The sequence below is a fragment of the Larus michahellis genome, chromosome 2 (genome assembly GCF_964199755.1).
Source record: "Larus michahellis chromosome 2, bLarMic1.1, whole genome shotgun sequence".
Taxonomy (NCBI): domain Eukaryota; kingdom Metazoa; phylum Chordata; class Aves; order Charadriiformes; family Laridae; genus Larus; species Larus michahellis.
Genome location: NC_133897.1, coordinates 39,885,287 through 39,900,729, shown reverse-complemented (window position 1 = coordinate 39,900,729; position 15,443 = coordinate 39,885,287). Strand labels below are relative to the sequence as shown.

The following is a 15,443-nucleotide window of genomic DNA, read 5'->3' as shown; positions in this document are numbered from 1 at the left end:
GCTATTTCTTGTGGGTACTGTCAAAGCTACTTTTTCCCCTACACACATTAATTTACCCTTCCTGATGTTACATTTCACACATTGTTTATAATCCTCAGTTTCACAAGATCCTCCTGTACTGTTTCACAGTCATATCTACATTTGGTTATGTTCAATAATTCTTTGTCACCAGCAACCTGTGTTCGTTCATTATTTGACCCCCCTGATCATTTATTTAATGAATACTCGGAATATCACACGTTCTTTTGAGTTCCCACTGCTGAACACCAAATTGAATTCCTAGGCTGTGGTTCTCTTATTTAACCAGTGATGAGCTCAGGCATAATTTAAAGCAAAAGAATGCAATGGAAGATTCTAAAGACAAGTACAAGAATGATGTGAGTTGGGTACAAAGGAGGCTAGGAATGAGGTAAGGTGACCTGGACATTCAAATTCTTTAGCCTAGAGAAGATACAGGAGCATTTTAGGTCTTTAACAGTTAAGGGGATGGACTGGATTATCTTTAAATTCCCTTTAGCACCTCCATTCTATTTTCTTGCAGGATCTTTAGCTGGCTTAATAGCAACAAAATAAATGGCACTGCAATCATTTTGAAGTTATGCAGATTTTTTTCTTAGGTCTGTTAAGAATGAGAAGTACAGTGGGAAACAAAGCAATATTATGTTTCCATATCTTTTCATTAGTTACTGTATCTAAAATGCTTTCAATAACTATTTAATTAAGAACAGAATGCGTCGAGTTGAAATTAATATGCTGATATGAAGAAAGCAGAAGTTTTTTCATATGGTTTAATTTTAAAGAACCAAAATGAGAAGTTTAATGTTCTTAGAAAAATTAATAGCAAAGAACCTGAATTCTGAAAAAAGCCCTCTCAAGAATAGTACCGTTCCCTATTCAACAGGCCATCAACCTAAGTAAAAAATAATGGTGCATTTATTTTAAAATTAGGTCTGAACTGTAAAGGAGACTAAAAGTCTTATTATCAGACTTAACTTAGAAAACGGTTTAACAGAGACAGTCCACCTTGCCTATTTAACAGAATTCTCTTATAAGCCTGCTCATGACAATAAAAATTTTACTCCTTATTGTCAGCTTGAGTCCTTCTTCTTATTTTAGCAGCTTTTTCACTCTTTGAGACACAGAACAAAAAAAGCCCAAACAAGGGCGTAATTTTGCTTTTTCCTTATCAAGAAACTACATAGGAAAATGTATAATCTTTTACTCAGAATTAAATAGAGCAGCATCTACTGAAATCATGAGATCAATTAGTCATAAGAAAATCTTCTAAAACCATTGATGTTAAAAGGTAATTCAGTTCAGCTCATTCATCTTTAAAAGTACCTTGACCCTGCAGGGCTAAAGCTGCCCTAAATAGCAGGATCTATTACATAATCCATACTTAGGCTTATGTCACCATGCTGGAGGTTTCTCATTTAAATGAGATCAAAATCTCCACTATTTAGCATGGGCTTTAAGTCTTTAGCATTCTTAAACAAAGGATTCTTGGACCAATCTGCACTTCATGTAAAATAAGGTTGCAAGACTCAAGAAAATCAGACATATGGAATCTGTATGAGCCAGCAGAAACAATTCTGAAGGGCAACAATTTTAAAATATGAGGTAAAATAGGCAATTATCTTTTGCCTTACCTCTAACCAAGGATCTTAACTGCTTGAGACACTGATGAAGCTAAAACAATATGGCACACTATCACCACAAAAACGGGAGATGGTTCAAGAAGTAAGTGTACAAGTCTACAAGACAATGTATGTCTTATGGCAGCATGATAGATTTTGAGTTTGGTATTTTAGATCAATCTCTTCATCTACCAAAAAGATATGTGAAATACTGTTTTGTCAATCATGGCATTTATGATTATTTATGTTTGACAGCTTGAAGTAAGTAAGACAAATTAAAATCTTCAAGTATTTTGACAGTTCTATAGTTTGACTAAAGTTCACAGAGTCTGAGGAATGTGGGCTGTGAATAAAGGGGAGATCTAGAAATTCAGAGTGGGTAAGCCTTCCTCCTGCTGATCTGAGTTGGACAACACCGCTAATAGAAAAGAGTTTGTAAAGGAAGAGTGGGGGTGGAAAAGCATTATTTATTTTTAACTTTTCAGGAAAAGAGAATGAGGAAAAGAGACTGAAAGTTACAGGAAAGCAGACAAGCAGATCAAAGAATGGAAGAAAATAATGGAAGATGTTTGGAGCAGCACTAAGTTCTTTGTAACATTTTTAAAAAACAGCTTGTACTCACCTGCTTTCTGACATTGTACTATCTTCTCATATAAGCTATCTGTATTTTCAACTAGAGTCCTGATGGTCTGAATCATCTGTAGAGAAAAAAATTAAAATATAAAAAAAACCAGTAAAATTCAATTTTTACTGAAAACTTTTAATCTGTAAAAGATGCTTAAATTTGAACTCAAATCAATAATCTAGTATTTGTTGTTAACATAATGAATACATTCATTTTCCTGGTCATGACCAGGTAGGGAAGTGCTCTAAATGTGACACAGAGGCATAAAAAAATACAATGGTTTTGGCCTGGTATCTGGGAACACTGAAGTAAAATGTCTACTCCATTGCATATCAAAGCCAGTGGAAATTATACAACTGTCTACTAGGTAATTCACTTTTGGTGGCTTGGGTGAAATAACCTGGATACAGGTTTCCTCTTACTCACCCCGACACTCAGGATGATGACCACACACCACCCAGTGCTTTCTTTTTCCTAGGGATCATCCCATTTCTTTTCCACATTTGTTCCTCTACATTTTCCCTTTCTGTGGCTTGACCTGTACATATGTATGAGACAACACTCCATGGAGGAAAACAAATCACTCGAGGCTGGTACTGAAGGATAACAAAAAATAAATGATTCCTTTACCTGATCTTTCTAAACTAAAAGCCTTTCATGGAAGCTCAGCTGAAAGCACGCCGATTAAGATGGAACTGTGCAGATTTTCAGCCTAGGGTATGTACTGAGAAGTAACGACTTTGCTTCACACCTTACCCACTGACATCTCTGGTATCCACTCAAGCAGACAGATTTCTCATCACTAAAACAATGACTAAAGTTTGACACGTTACTTATGTGGGTGTTCATGTAGATCTTTCTTTTCCTTCGTTGACCACAATTGCTGTTACGAGCAGGAATGTTCCATGTTACAGAAAAAAAACCCAAACGTCTCTAAGACTTTTCCTCAGAGAAATAATACTCTAAGAGGCACGACTACAGTAGTCCTTCCTCACATGTATTAGAAGGAGCCTTCTCCAGCTGAGTGACATTGAGGCTGTTTCTGTGAACATTGCTCTGAGGAATACATCAATTTGGATAAGCAGGCAAGTGAGCCTCAGATTTTTAATGATGGCAAGCGTGCAAGTCAAGAGGAAGAACACCTGCACAGATGTAAACTGCTCTACAGACTCCTATTATTTCCAGCTACACAAAAATCTGGTTTATTTAAATTACAAAGCATTTAAAAATAATTCTAGTTCTGTTTCTATAATTAAGATTTAAAATGAGAGAATAAAGAAAATTATGCAAAACTCACAACTGCATGTTTATGCTATCTATAAACCATATATGAACAAGCAACTTTATAGAGTATGTGGAGGTCATCGTACTGGATAATTTAATTTAATCTTCACATCCTGATTAACCTCTATTTAATTTAGAAGTATCTATTTACCTGTATTTACATTAAGTCAGTTTTTAAAAAAATAGATGCAAATTATAATAAATGAGGAAAAAATAACTTGGTAAGGTTGCTAAGCTGCAAGTGAAATACTTTAGCTTACTCATTTTTAACTGAGTTGTTCTTTGAATATAAATACCAATATTCATTCAAACAAAAACTGGCTATAAGTAGAATTATGCTGATTAATAATTAGGTGTAATAAATTGAAGACAACTATTTTAAAGAGAAGCATACTTTAATAACAGAATACTGTATTTCACCCAGACAGCCTTCTATAGGGAGTGCCGCAAACTGACTATTCCTGATGCGTCAAGGAGAATGCTGCATTTCACTTTGTTTCATTATTATTTGGTCTTTAAAATGGTATTCAGAAATTGAAATGAAGCCACTATAAATCTGCTTGAAAGGCAAGGATGTTACCTGTTTCAACATGTGTGTCATGTAACACATTTGCTTCTGTAACGCACTTAAATGAAGAGAACCAAAACACAGTTGACTTCAACAGCAAATATACTTCCAATAACTGATGTTATTTTGCTAACTAGCTGAAAGGACACTGTAAAGCATCCTCCACTGAGTTTCTGCTCCATTGAAAAATCACCTTGAAAAATGAAACACTGAGCACGTATGGCTCTTGTTTTGTCAGGATGCTAACACACAATAAGGACTACAGTGGGATTCTCTGTTAATAAGAATCCTTTCACCTGAGAACCCTTTTGACTGGAGTTCATAGCAGAGAGACCAACCGTGCTGCCTAGTCAAGGTATTTGTTCTGCAGGAACTGTAAGAAATACTGAACTGCCCTATGTTAGTCTACTCTGTGTTCCTGACCCCATGTGTATAATAATATATTTCTAAGTCATCTCAGTTAGGTCCAATTCCAGACACAGAACACCTCTATCTGCTCTGTTTCCTTCATATAATACATTCTACATGCACATCTGATAACTTAGAAATAGCAGAGAACAAGTCTCATTAGATTAGAAAACTTACTCTGAGATACAGCACTGATTTTCAGAAATAAGAGAATTTGTTTACCTTCTGTATTGACCAAGCAAGAAAGCTGTACTCGTTCTGCAGATGAAAGGAAATGAAACTAATTGCTGCATTAGTGCTCTTTCATGACAGCAAGGCTAACATTGAAGAAGAATTTATAATAACATGCAGATTTAATATTTCACAGTTTTGGTATGGAAAGCTACTTTGCCTAAACATGAAAAGCAATGCCCTCTTTGCAACTTTTGAAGAAAAACGCCAATGCATTTCATGTGACAGAAATTATTCTAATATCAATTTTTATATTACCAAGGCTAGAAACAGTTACTTTTTTTGTCTTTGGTCTCTAAAATATACACAAAGCTGTATTTACGATTAAATACAGATTTAAGATTAACAGCACCACTAAGCAAAACTGGCTGAGCTAGCAGTAATTCAGGGCTTGATTGTCACTACCATTCAATCAATATTATATTACACCCCAATTGTCTTGATGTCCTTCACTAAAGAAATAAGGGAGCAATATGCTGTGTGCACGAGTAGGTGTCACCTTTTAATTTTGTTTCATTAATAATGTAATACTATTAGTTCATTATAATTTTATTCTTATACCGTTCTTTGCCATGCAGTCACCTTTATGTATTCAGCTACTTGTTAAATGACTCTTATGGAGTGTTTGAACATATAAATGCTTTCCTGTGTTCAAGCCAAAATTGTAAGATCATGAAAACATTCATGTAGGTATTAACAGAGACTGAAAGACTTTTGGTAGACACAGCATATGGCACAACTGAGTATAAATGGTTCTATTTAAACAGAAAATTAGCCTGATCCAAATGATACTTGTCTGTACATGTGAGCTTGGTATAAAAGCGAAGTAGAAAATGATGAGTAAGCAGAAGCTTCAGTGTGAAAAACACTATGTCTGCAGCAGAATGAGAAATTAAACTCTCAAGGCAAATTAGTTGTGGAAATTGAGAAACACCAAGTAAAGTCTAGTATATATTAGACTAGTCTATACTGATCAAGCCAATCAATAAGAAGGTATTCGCTAACCACAGCCAACTTTGAGAATATTATCAGTACCAAAACGGGAAAGAGAAATGCAAACAAACTTAATAGAGAACACCCAGTTACCAGCTTATCATTAAAAATGTATTGCAAATTACCCATGTCTATTCTAAGAAAAGAACAGATATTATATGAAGTTCAGTAGCTACACTTTCTAGCAAGTCTTTTACAATATTAATTCCCATCTCTAACATACGTCTGTTTTTTCTGGAAGTAAAGATTCAAAATATCCAACAAATATTTTTTAAATACACAATGTGTAACACTTGCTGGAATTGCTTCAGCTCTCCCTTCAATTCCCACCCCACCACACCACCCCAATCTTAGTATGACCAGAGAACTGCTCTGGTACTCACTACATACTGGACTATCTTCCTAAATTTTTTGGTCAATGGAAAATGGGAAATGCAGAATAGTATCCTTTATGAGCCTTGAAGTCACCACATTTTTGCAGAGGCCAGGCTGGCAGTCTGATCTATTCATCAAACTCTATTTGTTAAATCATGCATCCATTTTACCTAGTTATCAGAAGAACTGTAAGTAATTCTAACAAAAGGATAAATGTCAAGAAAGATGTACAAAAAATTAAATTATTCTTGACTACTCATAAGGGGTTTTAGAAATAAACACAAAGTGATTAGTCCAGAGTTCTCGGTGAGGATTAGAGACCTGTATTATTGCATATTGTCCCTGCCTTAAAAAGTGTGATGACAATGGTTAGAAATCAAAACAATTCTTCCTCCAAACTGATGGAACTGTGTTGCCAATATTGGTACCACTCACCACTTATGTCACCTTCACAAATCAAATTAAGAAGTCATATACTTAAAAAATATATCTATCCTCTTCTTCAGCAAAATCAAATGTATCACATTGAGAGACAGTTACAGAAAACTAAAAAAAGGAAAATACACAGGTCCCTTTAGGCTTATTTTTTATGTTGCAGAGCTTTGTTAAGTCTGTTTTGTTGTTTTTTTATTAAAGAGATAAGTGCTAAGAACTAACACTGTCTATGTCAATGCACATACATAAATGCTCGCCCATGTATTTGAGACCTTTCATTCAATTTCAGCTCAATTTGAACAAGTATGGATCTATTTCTACTAGGCTCATAAAGACACGTCTTCTGGTAGAAAACAGAATATCCTGTTTATGCCTCCAAAAGTATATGCCAGGGAAAAGACGTAGATTGAATTCAACTCTAAATATTTTAAACATCACATTTAACAAAGAATACAGACCTTGAGAAAGAAATCTTAAAAAACCCACAAGGATTTATTAATTACTCTGCATGTGAAACTGATGAATAGAGAGGAGACATTAGGTGCATTTTAAAATGGAAAAAGCAGCCAATCATAAACTATGTCTGATGAAACTCAGTGAGAGAAAATATCTTCACTGACAGAGTTGTAACACAAAGGATGAACTTTATTTTTAGCAAGTAAAGCACACTACATATTTACATTTTGAAATCTGTGAATATCTATTGCTAATTCTCTTAGACCTGTTACATTCCAATAGTAAAACTGAAACTATACTTACAGTAGGTATCAATCAAATTTTATTAAAATGGCTCTCTCCACAAAATGCTGATTGCATTCTCCTTTCATCTCAAATCTCCACATATTAGAATATGCTTAGAATATAGCATATAGAATAGGTATAGTTCAGAACCCACAAACTACACCATTTCTGGTAACAGTTTAGTATGCAGTGGCCAAACCCATTTAACAGTGGTAATAAAAAAGTAATTTGCATTTTCCAGCCATTGATTAAGTCCAGAATAGTACAAATAGCACCATGAACAACTAGCGAAACACAGGGCATTCCAAACTACAACATGTGTAGTATCTGCACCATTTCAGAAGATATGTGTTACCCAGAGAGGGTCAGAAGTTGCTACCATTGCCTCAAGCCGTAACAGCAAGAAAAAGAACTCTGATAGGGACAGCATATAAACACTTCTCTTCTCAGGAACCATTGTATGTACTGGGAACTCAAACAAAATATAATCAGTTCTAATTAAATATATGTGTAAGCTGTATCCAAGCAGCCCACTTTTCAATGTCAATGCACACGAAGGCATTTTTGTTGTGGCACTGGAACAAGCGAAAGAATTGTTCTCGGTCCTTTCAGTCACAACTACCACAGTCAGCTTGATCTGAAGTTGCACGGAGTTCTTTTGAACTACATATACTGCCTTTGATTTTCCACTGGAGAAGAGTGGTGTTAGAGCAATAAGGAAGGAAATGACTGGAAAATCAGATTGTAAACTTATATTAAACCTCAGAACTCAGACAAACTGTTCTAACGGTGTGGACACCACACTGAAACCACTCTGAAACGTCCAACTTCTAACCAGCACCACCATAAACAACAGACGTGGACTTCTAGTAAGCAGGCGACTCACGTTTGTGTTACTGAGCTCAGTTCAAAACTTGGTAAGCAGTGATAAAAACCTTCCACCTACCACCCCTGAGACTGCTAGCACCACCAGATCAGGGCTACTCAAGTTTTAAAAGTAAAGGGTCCTCAAATTCAAACAGGAGTGATACACAGCAAAGAAATGTGTTGAAGTGATTGCAAAGTAGAATCTTAACAGAGGAGACAATACACTTTTCTCTGTCCCAAGCTCAAGTTACGGTCTTCCAGAAGATCTCTTAGCACAGCTTCAAAATATATAAAGAATACCTTGCTAAGTTGCATGGGAAAGATAACTGAATAAAGATAGCTGAACAGTTTTCAGAGACTACAACTTTCTGATGACTACAAAGGACAAGTGATGAGACAGGAAAAAAGCTGCGAACGCCCCAGCGGAACAGATTTTTATTATTTTTCTTTTAAGGTTTTTCTTCAAATCCCAGAGAAATATAGGGGTGACCCTTTTCCTCTAGTCAGCATTAGTGAGGCCACATCTGGAATGTTCAGTCCAGTTTGGGTCTTTCCAGTACAAGAAAGATACAGACTTACTGTCCAGCGCAGGGCCACAAAGAGAGTTAAGGGACTGGAGCTTCTTCCATATGAAGAGAGGCTGAGAGAGCTGGGACTGTTAAGCCTGGAGCAGAGAAGGCTCCTTCGGGGTCTTGGCTGGTCAAACACTGGAAGAGGTTGCCCAGAAAGGTTGTGGAGTCCCCATCCTCGGTGATATTCAACACCCAACTGGACACAATCCTGGGTAGCCTCCTCTATCTAATCCTGCTTTGAGCAAGGCAGTTGGACTAAATGATCTCCAGAGGTGCCTTCCAACTTCAATGATTCTATGGAAATAAGGATTTTTGCAAAGCTGGCATCTCCAATCAAAAGAAATGTTTAGAACTGATCTTTCTGGCTCAAGACAACAATCAATAACAACTTCATTGTAGATAAAAATCAGATGTGGTTTTGCCCAGACAGTCTAAAGCTGCTCTATAATCAAGAACAACTGATCTTTCTACTATCCAAGCATAGTCCAAAGTGCCAAGGTAAGAAAACAAAACTGCTAAAGGCTACTTCTGTATATACAGAGGACTCCTCACATCAAACTAAATTTGCTTCAAAGCAGTAACTTTTTTAGCAAACATATTGTCTAACTTAGAAATTAGTTCTCCAATTATGCAAGAAAATAAATATAGCACAGAAACATAGAATCACTGAGGTTGGAAGGGACCTCAGGAGGTCATCTGGTCCAACTGCCCCTGCTCAAACAGGGCCACTTAGTGCAGGCTGCCCAGGACCATGTCCAGATGGCTTTTCGTTATCTCCTAGGGTGGAGACTCCACAACGTCTTTTGGCAACCTATTCTCAGTCACCCTCACTGTCAAAAAGTGCTTTCTGATGTTCAGACAGAGCCTCCTGTGTTTCATTTTGGGCCTCTTCTCCTGGCACTGGGCACCAGTGAAAAGAGCCTGGCTCTGTGCTCTTTGCACCCTCCCTTCAGGCATTTATACACATTGATGAGATGCCCCGAGCCTTCTCTTCTCCAGGCTGAACAGTCCCAGCTTTCTCACCCTTTCCTCATAGGAGGTATGCTCCAGTCCTTTCATCACCTTTTTGGCCCTTTGGTGGACTCTGTCCAGTATGCCCATGTCTCTTTCATACTGGGGAGCCCAGAACTGGACACAGTACTCCAGGTGTGGCCTCATCAGTGCTGCATAGAGGGGAAGGATCACGTCCCCTGACCATAATGTACATCATATATTATGATACCATTAAGCATTATGTTTCCCTTTAGACTTTAAAACACTGTTATCTTCCGAGACAAATGCAGAGGAAATTTCTATTACGCTTCCTGAACTCATTGGCATATTATGATAGAAACATAAGGCTGTACCTAACTGACAGTGGCAGTACATCCCCATAAGTGGGAAAAACATGATTAGACTTGGTTTCACTTTTTCAGCCTTCCTTTCCTCTCTCATCTCTTTTTGAGATGTTTTATATTCTAGGAAACACATACATGGAATAGGTTTGGGGTTTTTTTCAGAAACAAGCAAGACAAGATTATGCCATAATGCAGTGCAGGAGCATGAGAGATGAAATCCACTTACCCAAACTAATTCTTGTAGGCCCGAAAAAAAAACCAGGACATCACCTGTTCCTAATTCTGCAGTATCCCAAAACAAATTAGATTTCCCACAGCTCAAGAAAATTTACCGAACAAACAGTCCACAAGTTCTTCATTAAAAATTCTTATTTCTTAAGTCCTTATGAGTAAAGTATTTGAGAAAGACTATGTTGAAGATAAAGTAAATAAAACAATCACCAACTTTCTTCTAAATTATGCACACAATGACATTAAACTCCTTTAAATCATTTAAAGTAATTTCTCCTTGCTTTCCTGACACTCTGGCTGTTACAGTAAAATTTTTTTGGGCTGCATCAAAAGAAGTGTGGCCAGCAGGTTGAGGGAGGTGATTCTGCCCCTCTACTCTGCTCTCATGAGACCCCACCTGGAGTACTGCATTCAGCTCTGGAGTCCTCAACACAAGAAGGATGTTGGAATGGGTCCAGCAGAGGGCCATGAAGATGATCAGACGGCTGGAGCACCTCTGCTATGAGGACAGGCTGAGAGAGTTGGGGTTGTTCAGCCTGAAGGCTCTAGGGAGACCTTATAGCAGCCTTCCAGTACCTGAAGGGGGCCTACAGGAGGGATGGGGAGGGACTCTTTATCAGGGAGTGTAGCGATAGGACACAGGGTAATGATTTCAAACTGAAAAAGGGTAGATTTAGATTGGATATTAGGAAGAAATTCTTTACTGTGAGGGTGGTAAGGCATTGGAACGGGTTGCCCAGAGAAGTTGTGGATGCCCCATCCCTGGAAGTGTTCAAGGCCAGGCTGGATGGGGCTTTGAGCAGCCTGGTCTAGTGGGAGGTGTCCCTGCCCATAGCAGGGGGGTTGGAACTAGATGATCTTTATGGTCCCTTCCAACCCAAACCATTCCGTGATTCTATGATTTTTAAACTAAAGGTGATAGAATGAAAACTTTATGTAAAAAGTGGACAATAAGGAAGCACATGTATATGAAAGGAAAATATCCTGTATCTGTAAAAAGAAGCAGATATTTTTATCATCCCTATGAAAAAATGAATAGGTAGTGTTATTTTTGAAGCTAAAACTATAAATAACAGTTCCAATAAAGACAAATTTTTCAGACGGCAGAAGTCAAAAAGGCAAACAGAAAATTAAGAATTTATTGAGAAAGAAAAGGAGAACTACTATGGGAAATAAGGAGTACATTTAAGAGAAGTTGCTGTGCATCTGACCTATTTTTATGCTCTTCCATAAACATAGCATTGGACTACATTAGAAACAGGACAGTACGCTAGATGAACTCCTCTTCCTAAGTAGTCATATTATTTTATGCTCTTATAAATACCGTGAGTCAGCCATTAGCCATAATGGGATTAGTGAGAGGACACAAAACCTTCACCGTTCATGCTCTCAACAAAAAATGAAGAAGTCTTGACTTCCCAGATGCATCAAGTTCTCATTATCAGAGCTTTTCAATCAATGTAAAACAGCTCATACTTCACAACATTTGGCACTGGAGCCTGACTATCCAAAATTAGACGTTTGTTTCTGCCCTTGTGGACTGAAAAGCTCAACATAAGCTGAGGTTATCATCTGCAGCTCTGTTTTTGGAAGTGTAATTGCAACATTCAATTTAGAATGACTGTCCTGTTATAGAATAGAAAAATAAAAACTTATAATAAGCAACATAACTCCCTTTGAAGAAGCTGCCCAAGCTATTCACTGTATTTTCCATTAATACCTTGTTTTCCATCAGTTTTTGTGACAGACTAACAACTACACAACCAGTAACTATTTAAATTCATCTCAAAAACCAGGATCTACAGTTATCATCATTTATTAAACATGTCAAAAACCATTACCTGGGCTATTTGAAACCTTAAATTGCAGTGAATGATGCATGTTTTCCCTTAGATCTCTTCACCACTGAACTGTATCCGTTTATTACCTAAATAAATACAGTTCTAACTCTGCAGAGACTTGATAATGAAAGTAAACATACTGTACAAAGCCAGAGGCAATAACGGAAATAGTGAGACAGTGTGTGTTATCAGTATTTAAATATTGCATTTATATTGCCAACTCTGAAAGTTACTGTTTTAACGCACATTGTAACAATCCACCACCAAGACTGAGAAAGTTGTTTAAACTCGAAGCACCCACATAACTCACACCTTGATGATCTTTGCAAATCTAAGGGCATCGTTAAGTCATGCATCTTCAAGAGTACTTAGCTGTGTTGGCTAGATCAAAGTTGTTGGAGCTGTACCTACTGTCTCTAATCCACTTACCGCAAGAACATACCCTACTGCAAAAATCAACACAAGCAACTGTCTTAATAGTTCTTTTCCTATTGAAACATCAGGTTAAATTCAACAATTACTCCAGCTATCGGGGAAGAGCTAAGAACTTTAAAAGGCTAAAATTTTTATAGTAATTTATTTTCAATGTAAGCATTTGAAAAGGGACTTTGTCAAATGTTTTTGGAAAATCCAGCCAGGCTAATCTTCCATGTCTACATGCATCTTGACTTCAAAGAACTCCAAGAGCTTAATGAGCCCTTCACTTTATAAAAGCTGTATTGACTCTTCCCCAACACAACATGTTTCTCCATGCTTCCTCTAATTTTCTTCTTCAAAACAGTTTCTACCCATTTTCACAGAACAGATATCAGCCTGTCTAATCTGTAATTTCTTGATCTTCCCTGGAAACCTCTTAAAACACTGGCACCACACTAACAACTTTGATAGTTGGTTTTAAGTGAGAGAATACACACAACAATTAGCAGTTTGGATACATGAACTCTTGAGATCTTTCAGAACCTTTGAATGAGTATCACCTCTTTCTGGTAATTTTTCTCAGTCATTTCGCCTTTTGCCTTTCTATTGGCATTTGTTAGAGATGAATTCTCCCATGAGTCCTTCATAAAGAAGCATTTCATGTGAAACTTCAATCTCCACAGGTATGTGGAAGCAAAAATTAATTTAGTGTTGTGGCTTTATTTCTTTTCCTGAGGCTTTCTTTCTGGTCATACACACTCTTTGACAGGCTTCCTGTTTCTGTTATTTTCAGAAAAGAAGTAACTGTTTTTTAAGTCTGTGCAGGTCGTTCCTGAAATTCTTCACTGTTGGCTTTCTTATATTTTTTATTTAAACATGGCAGGGTTAAATATCTATTCTGTCTTCCTCATTTGCACATCACTTCAGCTTTTTGGAAGATGCCTTCTTCTGAACAACACCTCCTCCTTTTTGTTCTCCTGAAGTGTTGTTTGATAAGTGGTACATATTTACTTCAAGCTCCCTGTGGTGGTATCTTTAAAGTGTCTATGATGTCTGTTCTTTTGATGACTACTCTTAGCTTTTTGTTTTAACAAGGTTCCTTATTTTTATGTAGTTATGCTCTTAAGTATAAAAGCAAGGAATAATAGCTTTTCAATCTTCTGTGCAAAGCCTAAGTTCTTTGCTTTATAAAGCAGATGATGCTAAGAGTTATATTGCAACGTGGAACACCCAGGGAGCTGGACTCCAGAAGACATAGGCTCAAGAATAACATTCTGAACCAACTAGGAAACTGAACAGAGCTATCACAGTCTATGACAGTTACATATTCCTCAGAAAACGGTACCAGATGGAAAAATCTGGATTTTCTTCAGATGCACAAAGCAGATAGTGGTAAGATGCTATCACGTGATTTAAAAACACGAGATCCAAAGACTGAGTTCAACTACAGGAGACTGATGACCAACTCAGCCTTCTCTGCAACAATCAGAATTGAGTATTCAGATCAAAAATTACACAAGAGTTAAAGTAACATGTTCACTCTCTCCATTTTAGGAGATAAACTGGGAATTACCAGCACTGGATCTAGTATTTTTTGGTTATCCCAGAAGTTTGCAACCTCAAATTTGTGGAACCAAGACCTCTCAACTGAATAACTCCGGCACATTAGTAAGATTAGATGAAGTAGAAAAGTCTTCATCTACTTGTTCTCTCAAGATACAATTCTATAACCACAGCAGAATAACTGAAATCCCTCTTACTGTATTTGCAAAGTAACCATAACCAAGGACCTACATTAACAACAAGATAACTAAGACAGATTTTATGAACTAAGCATAACTCAAAACAGATCTGTTAATCATTCTTTTTTAGGCCCTGTGAAAGAGCCAATGGATGTATTCTTTGCTTCCTTCAGACTTATGACCTTCAACGCGATATGCCCGATACAGAATTGTCGCACCCAATTCTACTGTATTGATATCAAGATGAGTTTTAAAGGTAGAGAATACTTGGAGATTTGAGCAGTTGCTGAAGTATGAGAGGACTATTAACATTTTACAAAAACCTTGACAATCAGTCCTTCCTAGACAGTCTTTTAATAAGCCCTACTAGTACCAGTCCATTCTATAACTCTGCAAGGTATATTGTCAAACTATCTACTTCCCAATGGGATGGACATGTTCAGGTTTGAAATATAGGCTATCATATTTACTTTATGTCATTGGCCACATTTTCAACTCCATAACATGAAGTTAACTTCCACATGATTGCATATACAATCTGCTGTATTGAGTCAGTAGTTGAAACGAGCTAACATTACGATAATTGGATTTAAGTTTACTATAGAGCTACTGATCACCAGTCATATTCCAGTTTACTAGCTTTGCTGTCTTTTAATACCTCTCATTTTCATCATCTCACAACTGCCACCACCACTAAACACAGCCCTTGACCCTATCCCTAGGGTGCATATACAAAATCTGTTCATCTTACTTGATTTCATTTGAATCAAATACACACCTCCCATACTGTAGTCTGCAAACATTTTGAATTACAATATAACTTCAACATTTTTAAAAAAAACACCACCAGAAACTGTGAAAAAATGGATCTCGCAGCAATATCTAATTAGGATTTAATAACATTTAATCCTAATTATTGTAGCAGCATTAATTTATCTTCTTTCACACAAGTACAGTCCTCTGCCTTTTCTGTTAGCTTTCCTCATAAAAGTAGATGCCTGCCTGCAAAGTCCTTATCTTCATCAGATGGGACACTTCACCCTCCACAAAAGGCAGACACAGACAGTAAAGTTCTCAACCATATCTGGCTTCATTTGTATGATCCTCTAGCATATCTTTGCAGTGCTATTATACTCATC

At 37.0% G+C, this 15,443-nt stretch overlaps 1 protein-coding gene across 2 annotated transcripts in view; it reads right to left on the bottom strand.

The window, feature by feature from the left end:
- The window catches only part of PLCL2 (phospholipase C like 2), a 107,922-nt gene that overhangs the window by 21,796 nt on the left and 70,683 nt on the right, over positions 1-15,443 (bottom strand). For both annotated transcript variants that reach the window (XR_012585511.1, XM_074574984.1), the window contains one exon: positions 2,260-2,335. Coding sequence is in view for 1 of the 2 variants with exons in the window: in XM_074574984.1 (XP_074431085.1) it covers positions 2,260-2,335 (76 nt within the window). In the remaining variant the exon portion in view is untranslated. The remainder of the gene's footprint in view (positions 1-2,259; positions 2,336-15,443) is intronic.